Source organism: Morone saxatilis, unplaced genomic scaffold (genome assembly GCF_004916995.1).
Source record: "Morone saxatilis isolate NCDOM2014 unplaced genomic scaffold, NCSU_SB_2.0 Contig15, whole genome shotgun sequence".
Lineage (NCBI taxonomy): Eukaryota > Metazoa > Chordata > Actinopteri > Moronidae > Morone > Morone saxatilis.
Genome location: NW_023339707.1, coordinates 22,933,677 through 22,952,741, shown reverse-complemented (window position 1 = coordinate 22,952,741; position 19,065 = coordinate 22,933,677). Strand labels below are relative to the sequence as shown.

Sequence of the window (19,065 nt, the reverse complement as noted above, 5' to 3'; positions counted from 1 at the left end):
CTGAAAAATGCCCTCCAGCAAGAGTTTTACTGTTTTTCTTGTTGCTGCCAGAGCTCCCTGTCCACTCTGGCTGTAGGTTTCACTCTGATGCAGTGACTCATCATAATCTCATTGCACAGGTGGGCTGAAAATCTTTCAGGCTTCCACAAAAGTCAGTGATGGGACCTTTAGTCTTCATATGGTTGTCTTGGTGACATGTCCATGAATTCAGGGCTGTCTTCACTGCAGCAGCTGTCTGTTTGTCTCACTGAAATTGGATGGCAAAAACTTTTTCTTAAAAAGACATTGACTTCAAATTCATTAATCTCCCCTATTATTTCCCTGAAATCTAATGTGGCAAATGTTATTGCTAATGGGATTTTAGGTTTAATGCATTTATCACTCAGCCTCCACCGCTGTATGATGCACTTGTCTGTCACCTTGTGCTGCATTAAATCAACAAGTCATCCAAAGTGTCCTGTGAGAATATTGACAAGAGATTAGAGATGTGAACACATCACCTCTGTCCTTGTGTCACTACAGGCTCCCCACAAAGCAGCAGATCAATTTTGATGTCCTTCCTCTGACTTACAAAGTGCTACATGAGCTGGCATCCACAGTTTTTAACCCACAGGAGCCCACTGTTGCTTAAAAATCAGCAAGCTAGATAGACAGATTGTACTACCAAGTTAAAAATAAAGTGTTATAAAGTAGTTGTAAAGTAGTTTGTGTGTCTTACAGGTCTGTGAATCAGGGGCGGATCTAGAAAAATATTCATGGGGCATCGAGACTTTAAGGGGTGGCAGAATGATGTGCTGGTTTAATGGCATTTCCAAAAACAGTATTTTTTTGGGGGCCATAACAGATCATTAAAGTATATGTGTTGATTTGAATTTTTTTACACGTTATTTTAAAAATTAATCTAAATGAATGTGTTCAATTTTACAGCATTTGACACAAAGCCGCCACCCCTCTAGATCCGCCCCTGCCATGAATTCCCAATAATGTCCTAGTCCTAAAAGAGGCAGATGTTTAATTAGCACCCCTCCAACTAATTAATTCAAATTGATTGCAAAGTTATATATTTTTAGTCAGAGCTCAGCAGGTCAGTTAAACATGCAAATGTGTCAAAATTGTCCTTTGCTGCATGTTGTCCCCTCTCTCTCTCTCCCCCCTCTTCCCCCTCTATCTTCACATGTCCTATCAAATAAAGGTATAAAAAGCCCCCAAAATAATAATAACAGTTCCTAAATGTGTTCAAAACTCACAAAGACATCCAGCTTGAATGTTAATTCTCAACATTGCTTGACAAAAAACAAGTTTAAATACAAATCTTAACCCAAGGTCCACTTACTATATTTCTCTACAGAACGTCTCAGTTGCATCTCATGACCTTCATCTGATTGAATTTGCTCAGCTGTTGTGGACAGTACAGTATTTATAAATTCTTCATTCATAAATAAAAGGCGTTATAATTGTGGACAAACACTTAATAATGACCTTTTATCTGCTTACAGCTACATTATAGTGTGTTGCGAGCTATTTATTAGAGGATTTAAAGTATTTGAAGGTTTATTTGTCACATAAAGCAATATGTGTAAACAGGGGTGTCGGACTGGGGGGACAAGGGGGAATGCAGAATACAGAGATGTGGGGAGGGGCCCCTATGTACAGGGTCCAGAATAAAACTCACCAAAGTATACAAATTCAAGATAAAAAAAATACAAATATATGTTAAAATGTTGCAATTTTAGACTCCACAACAAAATTTGGTACATTTTCTATTTCAAATATGCAATATGCAAAGGTGTTTACATATCACTTATAAATGCTAAATGGGGGTTAAAATAAAGTAGATAGATAGATAGATAGATAGATAGACAGACCTCAGAAACTTTGTTTTAATTATTGGCTTTGTAAAGTGTGCTTTGTGCTATTAAACTTAAATAAGCCTCAATCCTGTAAACCACATTTGGTGTCGGGTATTCATTTGCTTTCTCATTAAATCCATGCGTATGAATGAAGCCTTTTGATCTTTGTGGCTGAACAACAACAAATCATTAGGGTTACAATGTTGAAAGTGATAAAATGGTCGAATTTTAAACAGCCAACAACCAAATGGATCTGAACCCTGACACAATCAGCCTGTGCCAGTACACGGTGTGGTGAAAAGTGTTTCACATATAAATGTTTTAAAACAGAACATATTGAGAGCATGTAGTCAAGTGCAGCTTGTCGTAAACACATTTCAGGTGCATGAAAAAATTGGATACCAGTAAAATTAGTGCCGTTTATATGTCTACAGAGAGAACACAAAGTTGCCACAACATATATCTATTTATTGTATATCTAATACATCAGTTTAGAATCTAATAAATGAATGATTTATTTGCTACTTGGATTGCATATTTTTAGACCCTTGAATGCAAATGTGCAAATCTGACTTCAATCGTCAGAGACTGTGTTGTTTTGGGCATCATTCCATCTGTAAATGGAAGACAATCCCAGTATATCACAACCACAACCTGAATAGCTGCCATTTTGTGAGATTTGTGTCATCACCCAGCTCTGACAAATGGTTTAGTGCCTAATGTTGTGCATGTCAATATGTTTCCATGGTGATAGAGTTTTCAGGGCTGAGAGGTGATGGCTTGCAATGTGCCAAGAAACCCCTTTCCTTGGAAATTCTACAGGGAAAAAATGTTTTCCAACTTTTATTTAAAGAGGAATGCCTGTTTACTGACCCAAGGCCTTGTTACAGAGAAAACTTAAAACCCTGACCTAAAGTTGTTATTATTATTTATTAAAAATAATCCTAGGAGCTTCAGGTTACATTAGCCATGCAGATTAAAAACATGATCCACAAATCCACCTGCTTGTAAAGAGAGCAATGTTGAGAATTAAAGTTCCTAAACGGTCAATATGTACCACAAACAGAAACAAAGGATCAACATATTGTGCTAGTATTTAAAAGATCAGTGATCATGTGACAACAGGGTGCCTGGATCAAGTGGGAACAGGGCGGAATGTCACCTGGCAGGACATCTGGAAATCGATCAAGTTCTTGATTCAGGGAGTCTACCATCCAACTTGTTCACATGGGACAAAGAAGAAGCAGCTGCATGTTCCCCTGTGTTCCAAGAGAGGGACACTGGAACACATCCTGAGCAGCTGCTCCAAGGCACTGAGCAAGGGGCACCATCGCTGGAGACACAACCAGGCCCTTAAGTCCATTGTGGAGGCAATCCGCAAGTGGGTCAGCGTCAAACGATGCATCAAGGAAGGAGAACAAGAACTTATGGTTTGCTTTCCACTACACAGGCTACTACCACAGACTGGGCAATTACAGTTGACCTGGAGAGGCAACTGACGATTCCAGCACACATCATCCAGTCCTCATTGAGACCAGACATCATCTGGGTCTCAGAGGCCACAAGACAGCTTATCTTGTCCGAGCTAACTGTGCTAATATCTGTAACACACTAGATTGTCAAAACTGTTCTGGGTTTTCACCACAATTAAAAAAAAGAATGATATTATTATACTTGTTTTCAGCGCTTATATAAATTTATCATGTTCTCTCCCACTACCTACAATAAAACCATGAACAATTCATGACGTGTCTGAATTCATACATACACATACTGAATTGTATGTGTGTGTCAATTGCTGTCAAGGCTGTCACTAGCATATGAGTGGTTGTTGTTGTACACAGCAACAAAAATACTGCATTCATTGTGTCCATTCTGTTGAAAGGTGTGCTCATTCGGTGTGCTGAAATAATTGTCCCCCTTGTGTGCATGGTTCACTTTTAAGGGTCCCAGTTTGGAGGTTTAAAACTGTGTGAAAATGTGTCACCCTACTTTACTGGGGGTCATGTGCTAGATTTAGTCTTGGTCGGTTGCAGGGACTACCTGGAGTCTCTACTGGTCGCTTGCCAACCTTACACAATCTTAGAAGAAAAGCTAATAAGCGTATTTCTCAAAATGTTGAACTATTCCTTTAAGTAAAAATTGTAAATAAGACTGAGAGAGACTACACAGGGATGCTGCTACTTTTACTTAAGTAAAATATCTGAGTACTATATTCCACCACTATACAAATCCAATCTGTCATGACGTGTGTTATGTGTCAAAAGTTCCCATTTTCAAACAGAAACAAATTATCCCACAGACTCCCATTAGCTCAGAATGTCTTACAGGGATCCATATTGGAAATGTGTGATTTATTCAGTGGCATACAGCTATCTGTGCAGCACAAAATTATACTGGCAAGAATAAAGCCCATGATCACTGTCAAAATCTGTCATTTACTTTCTCACTGGGTTCACTCGTAAATTAATAGAATATAAATGCTTGCTCAGTTTTTTCATTTTTATGTAACTTGTTATTTTGATGGCCAATAGATCAAAAAGAAACAAACCTTCAAAAAAGCACTAACATATCTTATCTAAAATAACTGTTCTCTCCTCTCCCAACCTGCCAGCCCTCATTGACACTGCCTCCACTCGCAGAGCACTGACCTTAGCACACAACCACTGCCACCCCCTCAACCCATGTTTCACCCTCCTTCCTTCAAGTCGCAGACACAAAAAACAATCTGCAAAAAAACACGCTTTGGGAGGAGTTTGCGCCCTCAGCTATAACTGCTTTAAATAGCTTGGGCACACTGTAATAGACTTGTGTTGTTGTATTGTTCTTGTTTGTATATACCTTGTTTTAAATGTTATTTTTGTGTACAGACTGTAGAAACAACTTGCCCTCTGCAGAGGGCAATGAAGAATTCATCTGAATGTGGATTATTTTAGGGTCTAAATGCAGTGCAAAATCTCTCATTTTAGATAATATTGAGCAGTCTTCTGTTTTTTAGGAGGACCTTGTTGTCCTCAGTGGTAGTGACAGCTGCTCCTTGGGGTCCTCGGGCTGAAAAGTACTTTACCATGGAACACACATAACATTATCTCAAGAACTCATGTGTCGCAGTCTGAGTTGAAGTATAGTAATTCAATGATTAGAAAACCAGTTAAAGCAAAAATCGTTTCATAAAAATACTAAAACAGCTTATCAGATAGCAAACACATCACATTAATGTTTTACCTGCCCCCCTTTAGCAATTAAATTTTTTTAAACAAATGCAGTCTATAGGGGACTCATCATCAATCATTTTATCAATTGAAAGGGACAAATAAAAAGAGAGGGAAAAAAATTCAGACCCATCACTGGGTCTTGATAAAAAGAGCAAGTCTCTAAGGAATTTAATTAGTGGTCAAAAGGAGAGTATGTACTCTGCATATAACACACTGATGATGTCCGACAGCCCTGTCGCACATAATGAGCTGCTTTGGTAATCTTCAAAAAGCCACAGTCTCATTTTTACGAAGTCATTGTATATACTTTTACACTAATTAAACATAAATCCAAAGTAGCGCATGTGCCACTTTTCAAAGCAGTGAAATAGGCAATGGGCCAGAGGCAATCGGAGATACGAGCTGTCAGTCACCAGCCGAGGCAGCCGCTATCCTTCACAGGGATATTTCAACATTTTGTCTGAGAGATTTCCTGTGTTTCAATAAACACTTTTGTATATTTGTCTTGATTTCTTGGCCTCAGAGGGGCAGCGCAACAAACTGTGAACACAACATTGACATATCATCACCACTTGGCAAACATGTTAGCAAACAGTTTAGTTTATTTAAATAGACAACAGATACACATAAACATTAACTTTGATTTGGAGTTGCAGGCAATCTGGTGAATATAAGTCCAATATTTACTCCCCTTTAGTTAAAAAAAAACCTAACTTTGTTGTTGAAACAGGGTTGATGACAGCAGTGAGACTGAACCAAAACAGTAAAGTTAAAACAGAAACAATGAGCTGAAAGGTGCTAAAACCCTCGATAGAGCTAAGATAAACTGCAGTGTCTGGAGGTAATTCTCTGTGGGTTCAGCACTACAAGCAACATCTTTTGCATTACAGTAATCTTTAAATTTATTATTAATATGTTTGGCTACGGCTTTGTAGCAGGCCACAGTCTGCAGAGTTGAGACGTTGCTTTTATAGGAGAAGGGGTTGTTTGGAGACGAAAGCTGCCTTCAGATCAGCCAATAGTGAAATTCAACTGCACTTGCCAGGTTTCAACCAGTAGAGGGAGATTGATATGCATATTTCTAGCACTAGATGAAGAATTCAGATACTTTGCTCTAAAATGTCAAGATTTCAATCGATCAACAACATTATCAAATACCTATAAATTAGTTTTCAGTTGAAAAAAGAGGTTTAGGGATTTAGGCAGGTGCATGTAGTTTTTTAAATGTGAATTTATTTTATTCACTCAGCTGCCAATTAAGCAGACAGTATACTCGGAATGAACTTGCCAAACTAGAAATGCAGAAATGCACATGGCACCATGTGTGCCTGCGCCTTCTTTTGAATTTGATTTATCCAATGTCGCTCTGCAATCACTTTGTAAAACATATTTACCAAACTTTGCTCTCACAATAGGAATAATAATAATGAGTAATAACACCTTAACACCAGCAGCTTCCTGCTCCAGCTATTTGTTAATTAATTTCCCCCACTGATTTCTTGTTCAAAGACTAGGAATTTACACCACTGATGTTGCAAATACATCTTAATTTTAATAATAATAATATCCTGACACTGAGATAAACTTGTACATGGAGAGAAAGTAAAATTAAATGTCTTACCTTTTTTTACACACAGCTCTAACAACCCAGTAATGACCTCCAAAACTAAAAGTGAAAAGTAGTGTACAATGGAGCCAATACAAACTAAGGCAATACTGACAAAGTATTTGAAAACTGATAGCAAATAGCAATTCGGATTGTGGCATATAACAAGGGGACAATAAAGGCATAACATTTATATTATACATGTCTTTGTCTCTTTAAAAGTGAACCTAATTCCAATGTAAGAAAGAAGAAGTGACTTTTGGAGTTGTTCTTGTGTACATGCTTAAAGTCATGTCACTCATCTCTCTTTATTTTCAAAAGCGGTACAAAGACACTACATCAAGAAAAAAAAACCTTAATGATTAATCCAGGGTCGATTTTGACAAATTGGAAATGTAAAAAATGCTAATATGATAAGACGGTGTGAAGGAAACATTTAATGAAATAGTTTTGCGTGTTTCCTGCTAATGAATCACCAGTTTCTACAGATGCAAAGTTTTAATTAAAATCAGTGGTTTCTTCTTTTTCAAGAAAATGTGCAACTTTTCCTGCTCAGTGTGAGGTCGGGTTCATTATACCACCATGGTTCACAGTTACAGCTACAAAGTGTTTTTGTTGTCAACTGATTAAAATGTCAGACACACACAACCTGTATAACACATGCATCAGTTCTAAACCGTGTTAAGAATACCTTTCAACCTTTTGATAGGGAATTTTGTGCTTCTCATCATGTCATTGCCACAGTGCAGATGTGGTCCTTAATCAGAGGCGGCCTTGGAGCTCCTCCTGGAGAGCTGGGATACAAAATGTCCCCGTCCGCAGCACGATTGCATGTTCAAAATAATCATGCACCCAAAGTAAACCAGCCTCAGCTGGCCTCTGAAGTGCAGTCTATTCTGTTCCTCTGCCAGCACAGAGCTGTGGGTATTAGCGGCACACTTCAGCATCCGAGTGTGTCTTACAACCGAGGGCTTTCAAATCCTTCATTACTGATTCGTCTCAAAACAAATAGTCAGTAAACACGAAGTCAACACAAATCAAAACAACCTTTGATGTGAAATAATGTGATAGATCAGTTTTATATTCACAAAATTGATTTTCACTGGCATTGTCATCCTGTCATCCAGATGCATTAGCATCACACTTCATACTGTAAGTCTATACCATGAATCAAATTCAGTGCCCATTATAAAAAAAAACATCTGTACAACAACACAGGAGAAAAAATACAAACAAATCCATGCAACATTTTATATTTCAAAGCATCCTAATATTTTTGTATCTTCATCTTTCTGAACTGTGACTAATGAATAATCACTGCTGTCTCAGTGGTAAGCAATATGTACTCTGTAGAGTATAATTCATATCATTTCAGCACGGGCCCTCTTGAACTCGTGAATGAACTGACAAATCAACCCAAAGAGCTCCTGAGAGTCTTGATCCGCTGGTTCTCCGAATTTAACCTTGACAAGAGAAAAACTGGATTAGTTGTTTGGAAGTTAAAGGTGCACTATGCGATCCTGCATGACGTCTCGTCCCTGTCTGATTGTCGTTCAAAAGTAAATAAAAACAAAACAGAGCAAAGGCTCGCCCCCTCCCCCCCAAAAATCGTTTCGTAAACTGTCATGAACGCGCATGAAAATCGAGAAGTGGAGTTGTGCTAACGTCGCTAAGATGGCTGAGCTAACTCCAACTGTTCAGTGAGTACATTTTATAAATTCTAAGCTTTATACAATGTGTTTACGATATGAGGTTATTAGTATACAGCTGATATATGAAAAATTCTTGTATGAGCTTATGCAAAAGATACAGAAGCCAAGACGGCCATGGATTTTTTAAATTTTTATGCACTGTTATCTCGTGATAACGACTTATTAATTCCGTTATATCGACATAACCAACAAACGTTTTGTCGTGAATAACGAATTAATTAATAATGTGTTTCGCTTGACTTCAACTAATGCGCTGCTACGGACGGCCCATCCCGTCACTTACCGCTACCAGCTACGGCCAGCATGCTACGGAAGCCGTTCGTGGGTAGCGTATTAGATTGAAAGTCAAGCTAGGAACTACAAAACGATTACATTTGAAATGGCTTACGAAAGTGTCATAATTTCTTGTTTCGCTCCTCATACACTGTCGAGCTGCAAGTCGGGAAAGCAGTACACTACTTCAATCCAACCCTGCTCTCCTGCCCCCCCCAGTTAAATGTGCACACTAATCCCCACACCCCTTCCCCCTCTCCCAACCTATCCTGTCCCGGTGATTGGCTGGAATGTGGGTTTGGTTGTATTTTGGTGCACAGCCTGCGCCCCTAGTGTTTGTTTGACCATTTACTGAGCCCTGGGGCGCCCCGAGGAGCGCGGGTTTTTTCACAGTGTATCAGGGGGCAGGTGCAGCTAGCCGATCAAGGAGAGATGCCATACGATTTGAGACAAAAATGCAAATCGCGCTGAATGGAGCGCGGAGGCTACGCATAGTGCACCTTTAAAAACTGTAGTCTGACAGAAATGACTGACTTGCTGCTACCTATTTGAGCAAAGATATATTTAACAACTAACAACTGCGACCACTTTCATTAGTGAATGGTGCCTGGCTTGTGCATATTCATCTTAACAATAGTCTTTTGATATAATTCACTCATATACTTCCTCAGCATGCAACCCATTCCTTGAGTGCACTTATACAACGAGGTAGCTATGCACTGCTGAATTAATATTTGTACCTAGGTGGTTAAGGGTCACTGGCTTAAAAATGTTCATAATTCAAGTCAAACTTCATCACAAAGGGTCACAGTGGCTAATGTGTTCTAATTAACTGTTTGCATGCACAGGTTTAAATTCAGGCTGCAGCTATGTGCCGTCACTCTCTCATCATTTTCTTTACACTTTATTATGTTTAAGATTAGATTTTCAAATGCCATTAGGATCTATACTTCCTTATTCCGTTTATATGTTTACTGGAATAAATAAATCTTACAGAAGACACACAGGATGAGCTCATTAATAATATTAAACAGCCTTCGGCACAGTTGGACTTCATTTTACTTTGGCTGAGAGTCATTTTACTATAGAGAGATTCATTACAGACATTTTAAAGGACTAGTTTGACATCTTGGGATATATGCTTATTTACTACTCTCACATGTGTTTGGTAAATATGCAGCTGGAGCCAGCAGCTGGTGAGCTTAGCCAGCGGAGACTTCAGGAAGTCACTGCCAAGAAATAGGCCAGCACATGACTCCATCACGGTTGATGAGCTTTAAAGGTGCTGGTAGAAAGATTTTGTTACCCTTGGACAGATTGGGGTCTGTCTCACCCCTTTTCTGGTCTTTATGCTAAGCTAACCTGAATACAGATGTGATATAGAGTGGTATGAATCTTATCATCTAACTCACAGAAAGTAATTCCTTTATAATTAAATATTCACCGCCACAACAGATTTGTATGTTTTGGATAGACTGAGGTTTTCTGGTGGCAGAAATAATGTCATTGGTGCATGGCGGAGTCAAACAACTACAGTTTCAAGGTGCATAAGCCTCAAAGCCACATATACCTCTGCATGATTAAATTTAAACTCAATAAAAAGCGAGCCTGACAAATCACTTATTTAACATCACTCAATTGGCCACAGTTAGCTTGGTAACAGCAAGGTGGTCCTTTTTATTACTGGGGCTGACGTGAAGGCAGAGCACCGAGGTTGACCTTGCTTGTTTATTTGACAGTTCATTTAAAGGCCAGTTACATGGCAACACCAATGCACATGCCCAAAAAAGTCACAGGATTTATTTCCATCGTGGTCTCTATTGTAGTTAGTTAGTTAGTTAGATAGATAGATAGATAGAATAGATAGATAGATAGATAGATAGATAGATAGTAGATAGATAGATAGATAGATAGATAGATAGATATTCCTTGTTGTTCCTTCCTAGTTAAATGTAGAGGGTAGCATGTTCTTGCACGTTCTTGGAGTGGAGTATGGCATTAGTGGCACATACAGAACAAATTCATGTCAGGCAATAACAGGCATTATAATTCATATCTTACAGTATTAAAAGTTTAAAAGCAAAATGATTAAATTAAACTAACAAATAATGAAACAGGTTTTTAGATATTATTTAAAAGAGACTTTAATTAATCACTCAGCCAGTCTATAAATAATTACACTGACAGTGTCACACCTATATTGTCTGTGAACAGTCGGTAACTGCTTCCAAAAGCTCACTATATAATTGCTGACAGTGAAAATGTTTGAATTACCATGTCTTCTGACATTTCTAAAAGGTTTACACAGGTGTATGGCACCTGTTTTCAAAAAGTCCCCGATAGCAGGAGGGGGATGTGAAGTGATTATTAACACCTGTTCCCTCTATAATATATAACACTCTCACATCAGATGTGCAAATCCTGTTATTTGCATACTTTCCATGCCTCATTGTTGTCTTTGCATGTTAAATATTTGCATGCATTTTTTACAAACACATGCTGCGCGAAATGAATCAATGTAATTCCACTTTAACAAGTGAGGATGAGAAGGATAATGAAATTGACTGCTGGTTTCTTTGGCTGCATGTGTATCATAGCATAGTGGGAAATGCTAAGCTACAAAATTCAGAGTTTCTTCATCTCCACACCGGAGATTAACACTCTAGCAAAACACAATTGCAATAATATAAAAATATGTTGCTAAAATTCCTACATACTGGTCCTTTAAATCTGCTTTAAAAACAATTTATTATATTTCCATATAGATGCTAAACAGGAAGGGTTAAAATGAAGCAAAGCCAAACGTATCTGGTGTTAACTTTTATAGATACAAATGAAGTTACAAGACTAGATACTGAAATGTTCAACACAAGCATATTGTGTCATCTTTAATCTGCAGGGTTGAGCTATTTGCTTGAAGAAGGAAGATTATAAGCACCTTATCTGCAGTGGCTGAGCTGGAATCGATTTTGTTCTATCCAGTCTTACGGACATGGTGTATTAAAGATATGTATTATGTGAAGAGAAACTGGTAATGTGACATAGTTGTCAGCTTTTAGTGGTATGACAAGGCATACAACATAAGAGACTCTTTTGGAAAAATCTATCAAATTCTGAGAAATTAGAGAGGATATGTTACAGCAAAGCACGTTACATAAAATGTCTCCTTCTATTTGATACTTTTTTTAAAAACCATGCCTCCAGAGTAACAAGTACAAAAAAAGACCTTTCAAAAATCAGCCCTCCAAAAATTTCATGAGCTCCTTCTATGTTTAATAAATCTGCATGTTGGCTATTCAAGGGCATCATTATAAATTCTCCTCCCTGTGACAAGATGTGAGTAAATGTGACGCCTTTTCCCCAACCTGCTGCTCCCTTGCACAACACCACAGTCAGTCTCTATCATTTTCTCCTACTCCTGAAGGGGTTTATTGTATATGCAGGAGGTTTCACACAGACAGTATTAGAAGGGGGTCTCCATGCAGTGAATTCAGAGGAGGAGGAGGAGGAGGGGACACAGGTGGAGCTGGAGACTAAGGATTGGGCTGTGTCCATCTTCAAAGGCCACTGGTCTGATTTTTGACTTAATTAGGAGTGATGCTCGATGGCGCTGAAGAAGACACGGAATGGATTGATAGGGATGCAACATTTAAGGAAGTACATTTCAAACTTATTTAATAAAAAAATCTGAAATATATCTATATGTATAATATATATAAAATATCAAAGTTCCGCTGGTCCTACTTTGATTTAAATATGCAGGGATGATTCCTGGTGATTAAAAACAACTCCTGCCCTGAAGGGGACACTACAGTTAAAGGTCAAATTGTTAAACTTTAAAAGGCCACAGCCACCACACCACCAGGCTGTTTTCAATAATACTTGAAGGAGTGATCTATGTTAAGAATAAGGAATAAGATTCACTGTAACCAAATAGTTAGACATTTTGGGACATACACTTAGATTAGAGAGGCTGCCCTCCCTAAGAAGAATGTCTGTTTAAAAGCTGTTTTCATATGTACAGTATGATTATTCATAAACCAACCCAAATTGGGGGGCAATGTGTTGGTTTCAAATGCAGTTGTTGTACGAAAAAAAAACTATACTAAAAAATATCTGTGGGCAAAGATGCCCCCAGGAGTCATTTTGATTTTTGATAGCTACAAATTGCATAATTTACATAACAAATATTATCTGATTGTTTGTGGAAAAGGATCTTTTTTTTAATGTTAATTCAAACAGGCTTCTTTAATTAGGGATAGATTTAAAGTAAACAAAAAATACTTTAGTTCTGTTTTAAAAAGAGGTGTAAAAACAAATACTCAATAATAGTTTATTCTAGGGCTGCACAATATGGTAAAAACATCGTATTGCATAATTCTGATATTGCGATATGATTCACGATTGTGAAGTGGAATTTGAACTTTAAACAAACTATTAAAATCATGATGATGTGAATTTTTGGGGATCTGTATGAAACAAACATGTTATTTTATTATCTGGAGAACAAGAGTTGTAGAACAGTGTATGTCTGCAGCACTACAGTACTTCATTATAATGCTTTAATGTTTTGTCACACATTATATCTTTATCAAAGTCATTGCAGCTCTTGCGATTTGAATATTGCACTTGGCCATATTGTAATATCAATAATGTTTTGATCAATTGTGCAGCCCTAGTTTATTCTTCACTTATCTTGTGTTTTGCAGTTAGATTTAACTGTAAACTAACAAACATGCTAGTAGCATTATATCTATAGCTATATAGTATTGAATGTAGGAAACACATAGACATCAGCTTTACTAGCATTTGCTGGAACAGTTTGAGTTACATGTGGGTGGGCATCTTCTCCCATATTACTCGTCTTTGCTGTCTTGCTAATAGTCAGATGAGAAAACAGACACCACTCTACACATAATACAAAGCTACAGCCAACAGCCACTTTGAACTTCTATAGCTCAGAAATGAACACAGTTTATCTTGTTTGTTTCCTCTGTACAAAACTCAAAGAGTAGAAAAAAAAGTTATTGATTTACAGGGGAATTTGTTTCCTGGGGAGACTCATGAAAGTCACACAGGCTAGCTATTTCCCCTTGTTTCCAGTCTAAGCTAAGCTGGCCAGCTACTGGCTGTAACTTCATATTTAATGTATAGACATTAGAGTCAATTTTCTCCTTTCTCATCTCACCCTCTGCAAGAAAGCAAGTATTTAACAGTACCTCAGCCCTGGTTGATTTCTCTTGCAGTCAAAAAGAGAGATTCTGAAGGATATCCAGAATTTTTTCTGTGCACTCGCTTTATAGCACAGTGACTGTGTACAGTAACCCCCCTCGTGTGAAAGTTGTGTAAAAAGTTTGCAGTGCACAGGAATCTAATTGTGGATCTAATATAACACAATTCCCTACCAGGCCTAAAGCTCCCAGCTTGTGCTATAATATCTCTTTGCTCAAACACAGCAGGACGGGTAAGTGGACTCTCTATGATGATGGATTGTCCATAAAGATATGGGAAAGGTGAGAAAATAGGCCCTACTTTCGTATTGATTGTTTTTGGTGGGGACTCTATGAAAAAGAAAGACATAGCACCTGTTAAGATGTCAAAAGTAGTCTTGAGCTCTATAAACCTAATCTAACCAGGTTAGTGAGCAAAAAAAAATGTCCCCCTTTAAAGACAATGTGATAAAAGAATACACAAGGACCAGTGGCTCCACTAAATCTGATGATATGTGTGACAGAGGAATTTTCTTTATGAGAGGCAAAAGCTTAAAGGAAAGCACAGCTCTCAGACAAACTCGTGAAAGAATATCATCATTTCTGATCTCAGAGAGTTTGAGTCCAGAACTGAAATCATAAATAGTGGACGTATGAATGAATCCATTGTAACATTTAAATACTAGATTTAAAATGAGAAGTCTCTAAATGCAAAAGATGACTTCAAATACAGTATGAACTTTTCTTCCACAAAACCAATCAACCAAAGAACTTTGTGGTATGTGTCCTCGCGGGCTTGTATATTGTTTCTTTAAAAAAAAAAACACACATCAGAAACCTACCGGAGGTGCTCTTCCAGCTTCTCATTTTTAATCTTTTCTAGACCATTCATCGATATGACATCACACATTAAGGGTCAAAATGAACTTGTCTCTCGCAGTCTCTGGCTAAAGGCGACAGCAACAATTGCTCACTAATCCTGAAGAAAAAGGAGTCTAGCATTTTTCAAAGCTGCAAATCAGTGGTGCTTGCTGTTAAATGATGTGGAGGCGACGGCTATACACTGTATATCAGGTGCATTATGTCCTTGTGTAAGCCCTGTGTAGGACACCTAGTGAAAAAGAAGTAACCTTGGGGACTGCTGAAATATATGTACTTCCCTAGTGGGTCGGGGAGATACAATGACAAATAATTGAAGAGGGCCATCTATACGCTACTGGAACGGAGGACAATCCATCTCTGAGGCTGTACAAAAGAGATATTGAAATAATAACTCAAGGATTACCAGTATGACAGAGTAGAGTTTCTTCATCTCCTCACACATCTTCGTCAGTGCCGAGAGATCCGTTTTGTATTTTTCAATTGCCATCTGGGGTATAGAGAGAAAAGCACAGGGAACTCCTGGTGAGTTTGTTCAATCATTTAGTCCATCTTTGCTCAAACTTTACTGTTATCTCTTTGGGGTTAAACTCTGCATGGCCTACATTCACAACTGGGATGGAAACCAAATATATACTTTGTGGTCTTCTAAAGGTTTAGAATACCTTCTGCAATTTATCTGTGAACTGGATGCAGCTGCATGCAGGTAAATGCTGTACATTTTATTTATTTATGAAGGAAGACATAGAAATGTTTGGTCACTGACAGTTGAATATGTGTTCCCTGGAAAAGGTTTCAATATGAGTTTTAACATATGTTGTATGTTTAAGCTGCTTTGTCATGGTTTGTCATTACTAATTTAAAAGAATAATTTGCCATTTTGGGAATCTGTAAATTAATCTAGAGCCTTGATCTTCCTTAGATTTCCATGCAATTCCACCAATGAACTGTTGGTAGCAGTTAGGGGTGTGAAGATTTGAACATTAGGGGGGAAGCATATCACTTAGCCCAATTGCATGAAGCAAAGAGATAATAGATAAAATAAAGTCAGATTGCAGTATTTTTGAATTTTATTTTATATTTTATAAAGATCTGAAAAGCTCTCTTAGCCATTTTGCAAGCACTTTAGAGACAGTCCCTAACTTTAGCTCCTTAGTTTTCCATCTACTGTCCAGTCACCAAAGTACCAGACTTCAATATGAGTTCATGAGGAAAAAATAACAGCTGTGCAACATCAGTCAACTTTCCTCCGTCTGCCCGACAGATCTCCTGAAAACTGATGAAACATTACTCAGGATGAAACTCACTGAATGTCTGGGTATCAAACTTTAAAACAGTTCAGGGCTTTAAGCCAATGGCCTGTTTGTAGACATTTTGGCAAATCTGCATCATGAAAAGTCATGCTGCTTTTGTTAATACCAGTTTCTGTTTGCACAAAACAAACAAAAAACACCTGGATTACTTGATACAAAAGAAAAATCTGATGAATATGAGCCATGATCTTAAGTCATAGAAAAAGGAGCTCCTCACTATAATCTTTAAACAGAATTAAGTGAATCCTCAATGGACATCAGAGCTACAGTCACCACTGTTAAGAGTGTGGTAACAGCATGTAGAGGAGAGGCTGAAAAATATTACTGCAAAAATTTGGTTGCTCCTAGTATCTGTTCAGAGCATATTGCCTGTGCATAACCAAATAATGCATTTGTATTCATTTACATCCATAGTGGCTGTGATGCTGCAAAACAGGCAGAAATGTGCCAATAAAATAAGACAAAAAGAAGACCACTAGCTGATAAAGCAAAAGAAGATCGTAAACAATTAATTTATTCAATACAGTGTTTGTTTACAAGTGGACACATTGTATCAATAAATAATGCCTAAATAAATAATAAAAACAGATTTACTACTTCACCTTCAGTTCTCTCTCGAAGTTTGGCTGTTGAACTCCTGCATTTCTCTTCTTGGACATTTTCCTGTACTGAATGACTTTCTGCAGTTCATTCTTCAGGACTGAAGCGACACACACACACACACCTTGGTTACCATCCATCATATTTGACCACTGAAGCAAATAGCTGCTTTAAATCAGATGCTGTCTCCTGTGTGATCTTGTGATGCGCTGTATTTGTGCTTGTGGCAACTGTTTGTAAGTCATCATACAGACAATATATTGGATTGAGCCCATATGTTCCCTAGACAATGAGATCATGGTGTTTCAACAAAGTATACTGAAACTACAATTACAGAAAAATCTAGTAGATGTTACTATCACACTCCCTCCCAGATAACTTGCATTGGCACAAAAACAGTAGGATCTGTATTACAGTGATCTCAGCAGAATCAAGAACAACCGTCTTTAGAAGCAGTAGTAAAATGTGATCTACTCACCATCTACTTCTGCGGTCAGACCTTTGATGGAAGCTATCCAAAAGAGAGAGAAAAAAGCAGTGACCCACACAGAAAATACACGTTTCACTTAACAGACCTCAGTTGAAAAGTACCACCACAGATTTTTTTCAGCTTTGATCAAATCTTGATTAGCAAATACCTCCAGGGACAGTTTCAAATTCTGCCAACTCCTGGGTAAAAGTGGCCAAGCATGGTTCATGCAACATGATCTGCTCCACAAGGGCATGAAGCAAGGTGAACTTCCTGTCTCTCCCACGGAGCTGGGAGAGCTGGGGATGGAGAAAACACAGAGTGAAAAAAGGGCAAGGCCTACTGACCTGCAGTGTCCCGCACGATCACGAGGACTTACAACATAAAGGAAATGTGACAGATATGTATTGTTATATCTGTGTGTGCAGCTTGCTCGCTGAGGGCCAGGGAAAGAATACAATGAAAATGTCTAGAATCTGTTTATACATGTACTGATATTTTTTCGACATCCATGGTGTTGTGCATTTATAACGTCAACAAAGGTTTACCTTGGATATTCTATATGAAACTTTGACTATGACCTTACTGTGAGTACTAATGTAAACTCCTTTATCAGTACCTAAATGTCAAACAGGTTCTATTTTTCATTATTACTCATAAGCCATGTTTCCAACGAAATGTATTACAAATTTTAACAGCAAAGAACATTTGCGAAAGAAAATGTTTATTTCCATAAGATGTGATTATTATGAGTTGGTTCATCAAGATAAGCAGATAAGTACTCCGGTCGGAAAACCAGAGGAAGAAAGCGCAATTAGAAGATGACGTAATTAAAAGAGAGCCATTAAAACTTTAAATTGTCCTTCAATAAACCTTAAACATCGGAACTTATTCGGAAAAAGTATAACCATCTCCCATTAAGCACATTAACAAATTTTTCTCTTAAGCAAACATTGATGGAAACATGGCTATAGTTACTGGTAGTCGCACCAGTAAATGTGACTTACTATTTGTATGAAATGGTAATTTAGACTCTACAATTCAAGCCATGTTGCACTTCATGGTTCCATATAATTGAAATGCAAGAGGAACCTCTCTGATCCTGTGAAAGGAACTCATGGTCTTTTTCTAGGGTATTATGTTGTTTACCAATTTAAGGCCCCGGCCAGCCTCTGGGGACTATATATACAAGACATGCAAGTATTGATGCTCACAAGTGAAAAGCAAGAATCAAAAAAAGATCTAAGAAAGACTTGATACATTTTTCTTGGAAGCAGTTGGCCATTAATTTGAGGAGAGTCTGTCTCAAGCAGCAACAGTTTACTATTCTCAATTAGACCTGGAAACACCTCTGAGGGAACATGAGGCCTCGGCTTCATTAAATGGAGCAGAGGACGTTTTACTTCTGTGCCAGGAGCACTGCCCCTTAAACCTTCCCAGTAGAGAGACTTGCACACAAACGAGGTTCAAACTTAATTCAGAGAAAGGCAGAAAATACTCTGGCAAACCCCAGATAACACTTAAAACTATACATCCAATAACTACTAAACCTTAAAAGGAATAGTTCAACATTTTGGGAAATAGACTTATTTTCTCTCTTGCCGAGAGTTAGATAAGAAGATTGAGAATGCTCTCATATGAAGCTACAGCCAGCAGCCAGTTAGCTTAGCACAAAGACTGGAAACAGGGGAAAACTAGCCTGGCTCTGTCCAAAAGAAACAAAATCACATCTGAAGGTCACTAATTAACGTGTTGTTTGTTTAATCTATACAAAAACCGAGGTGTGAAAACAACACATTGTGGTTTTTACAGGATTATGTGCTTGACTATTTCTTGGCTGGGTGTAGTGAATGGCGACTCCAGGAAGTCACTGCTCCCGGCCAAGAATTGTGGATTCAAACAGCAAAAAAAAAAAAAACTCATTGTTGAGCCTTAGAG

General features: G+C 38.0%; 1 protein-coding gene across 1 annotated transcript in view; it reads right to left on the bottom strand.

Annotated features, from left to right (window-relative positions):
- Positions 1–5,746: 5,746 nt before the first annotated feature.
- Positions 5,747–19,065, bottom strand: part of LOC118323868 (formin-like protein 6) — a 33,364-nt gene continuing 20,045 nt past the window's right edge. Inside the window, exons 13-17 of the mRNA XM_035655926.1 lie at positions 17,297–17,426; positions 17,137–17,169; positions 16,661–16,758; positions 15,152–15,235; positions 5,747–8,134 (exon numbers count right to left, since the gene is read on the bottom strand). Coding sequence (XP_035511819.1) covers positions 8,033–8,134; positions 15,152–15,235; positions 16,661–16,758; positions 17,137–17,169; positions 17,297–17,426 — 447 coding nt within the window. The 3' untranslated portion in view covers positions 5,747–8,032. The remainder of the gene's footprint in view (positions 8,135–15,151; positions 15,236–16,660; positions 16,759–17,136; positions 17,170–17,296; positions 17,427–19,065) is intronic.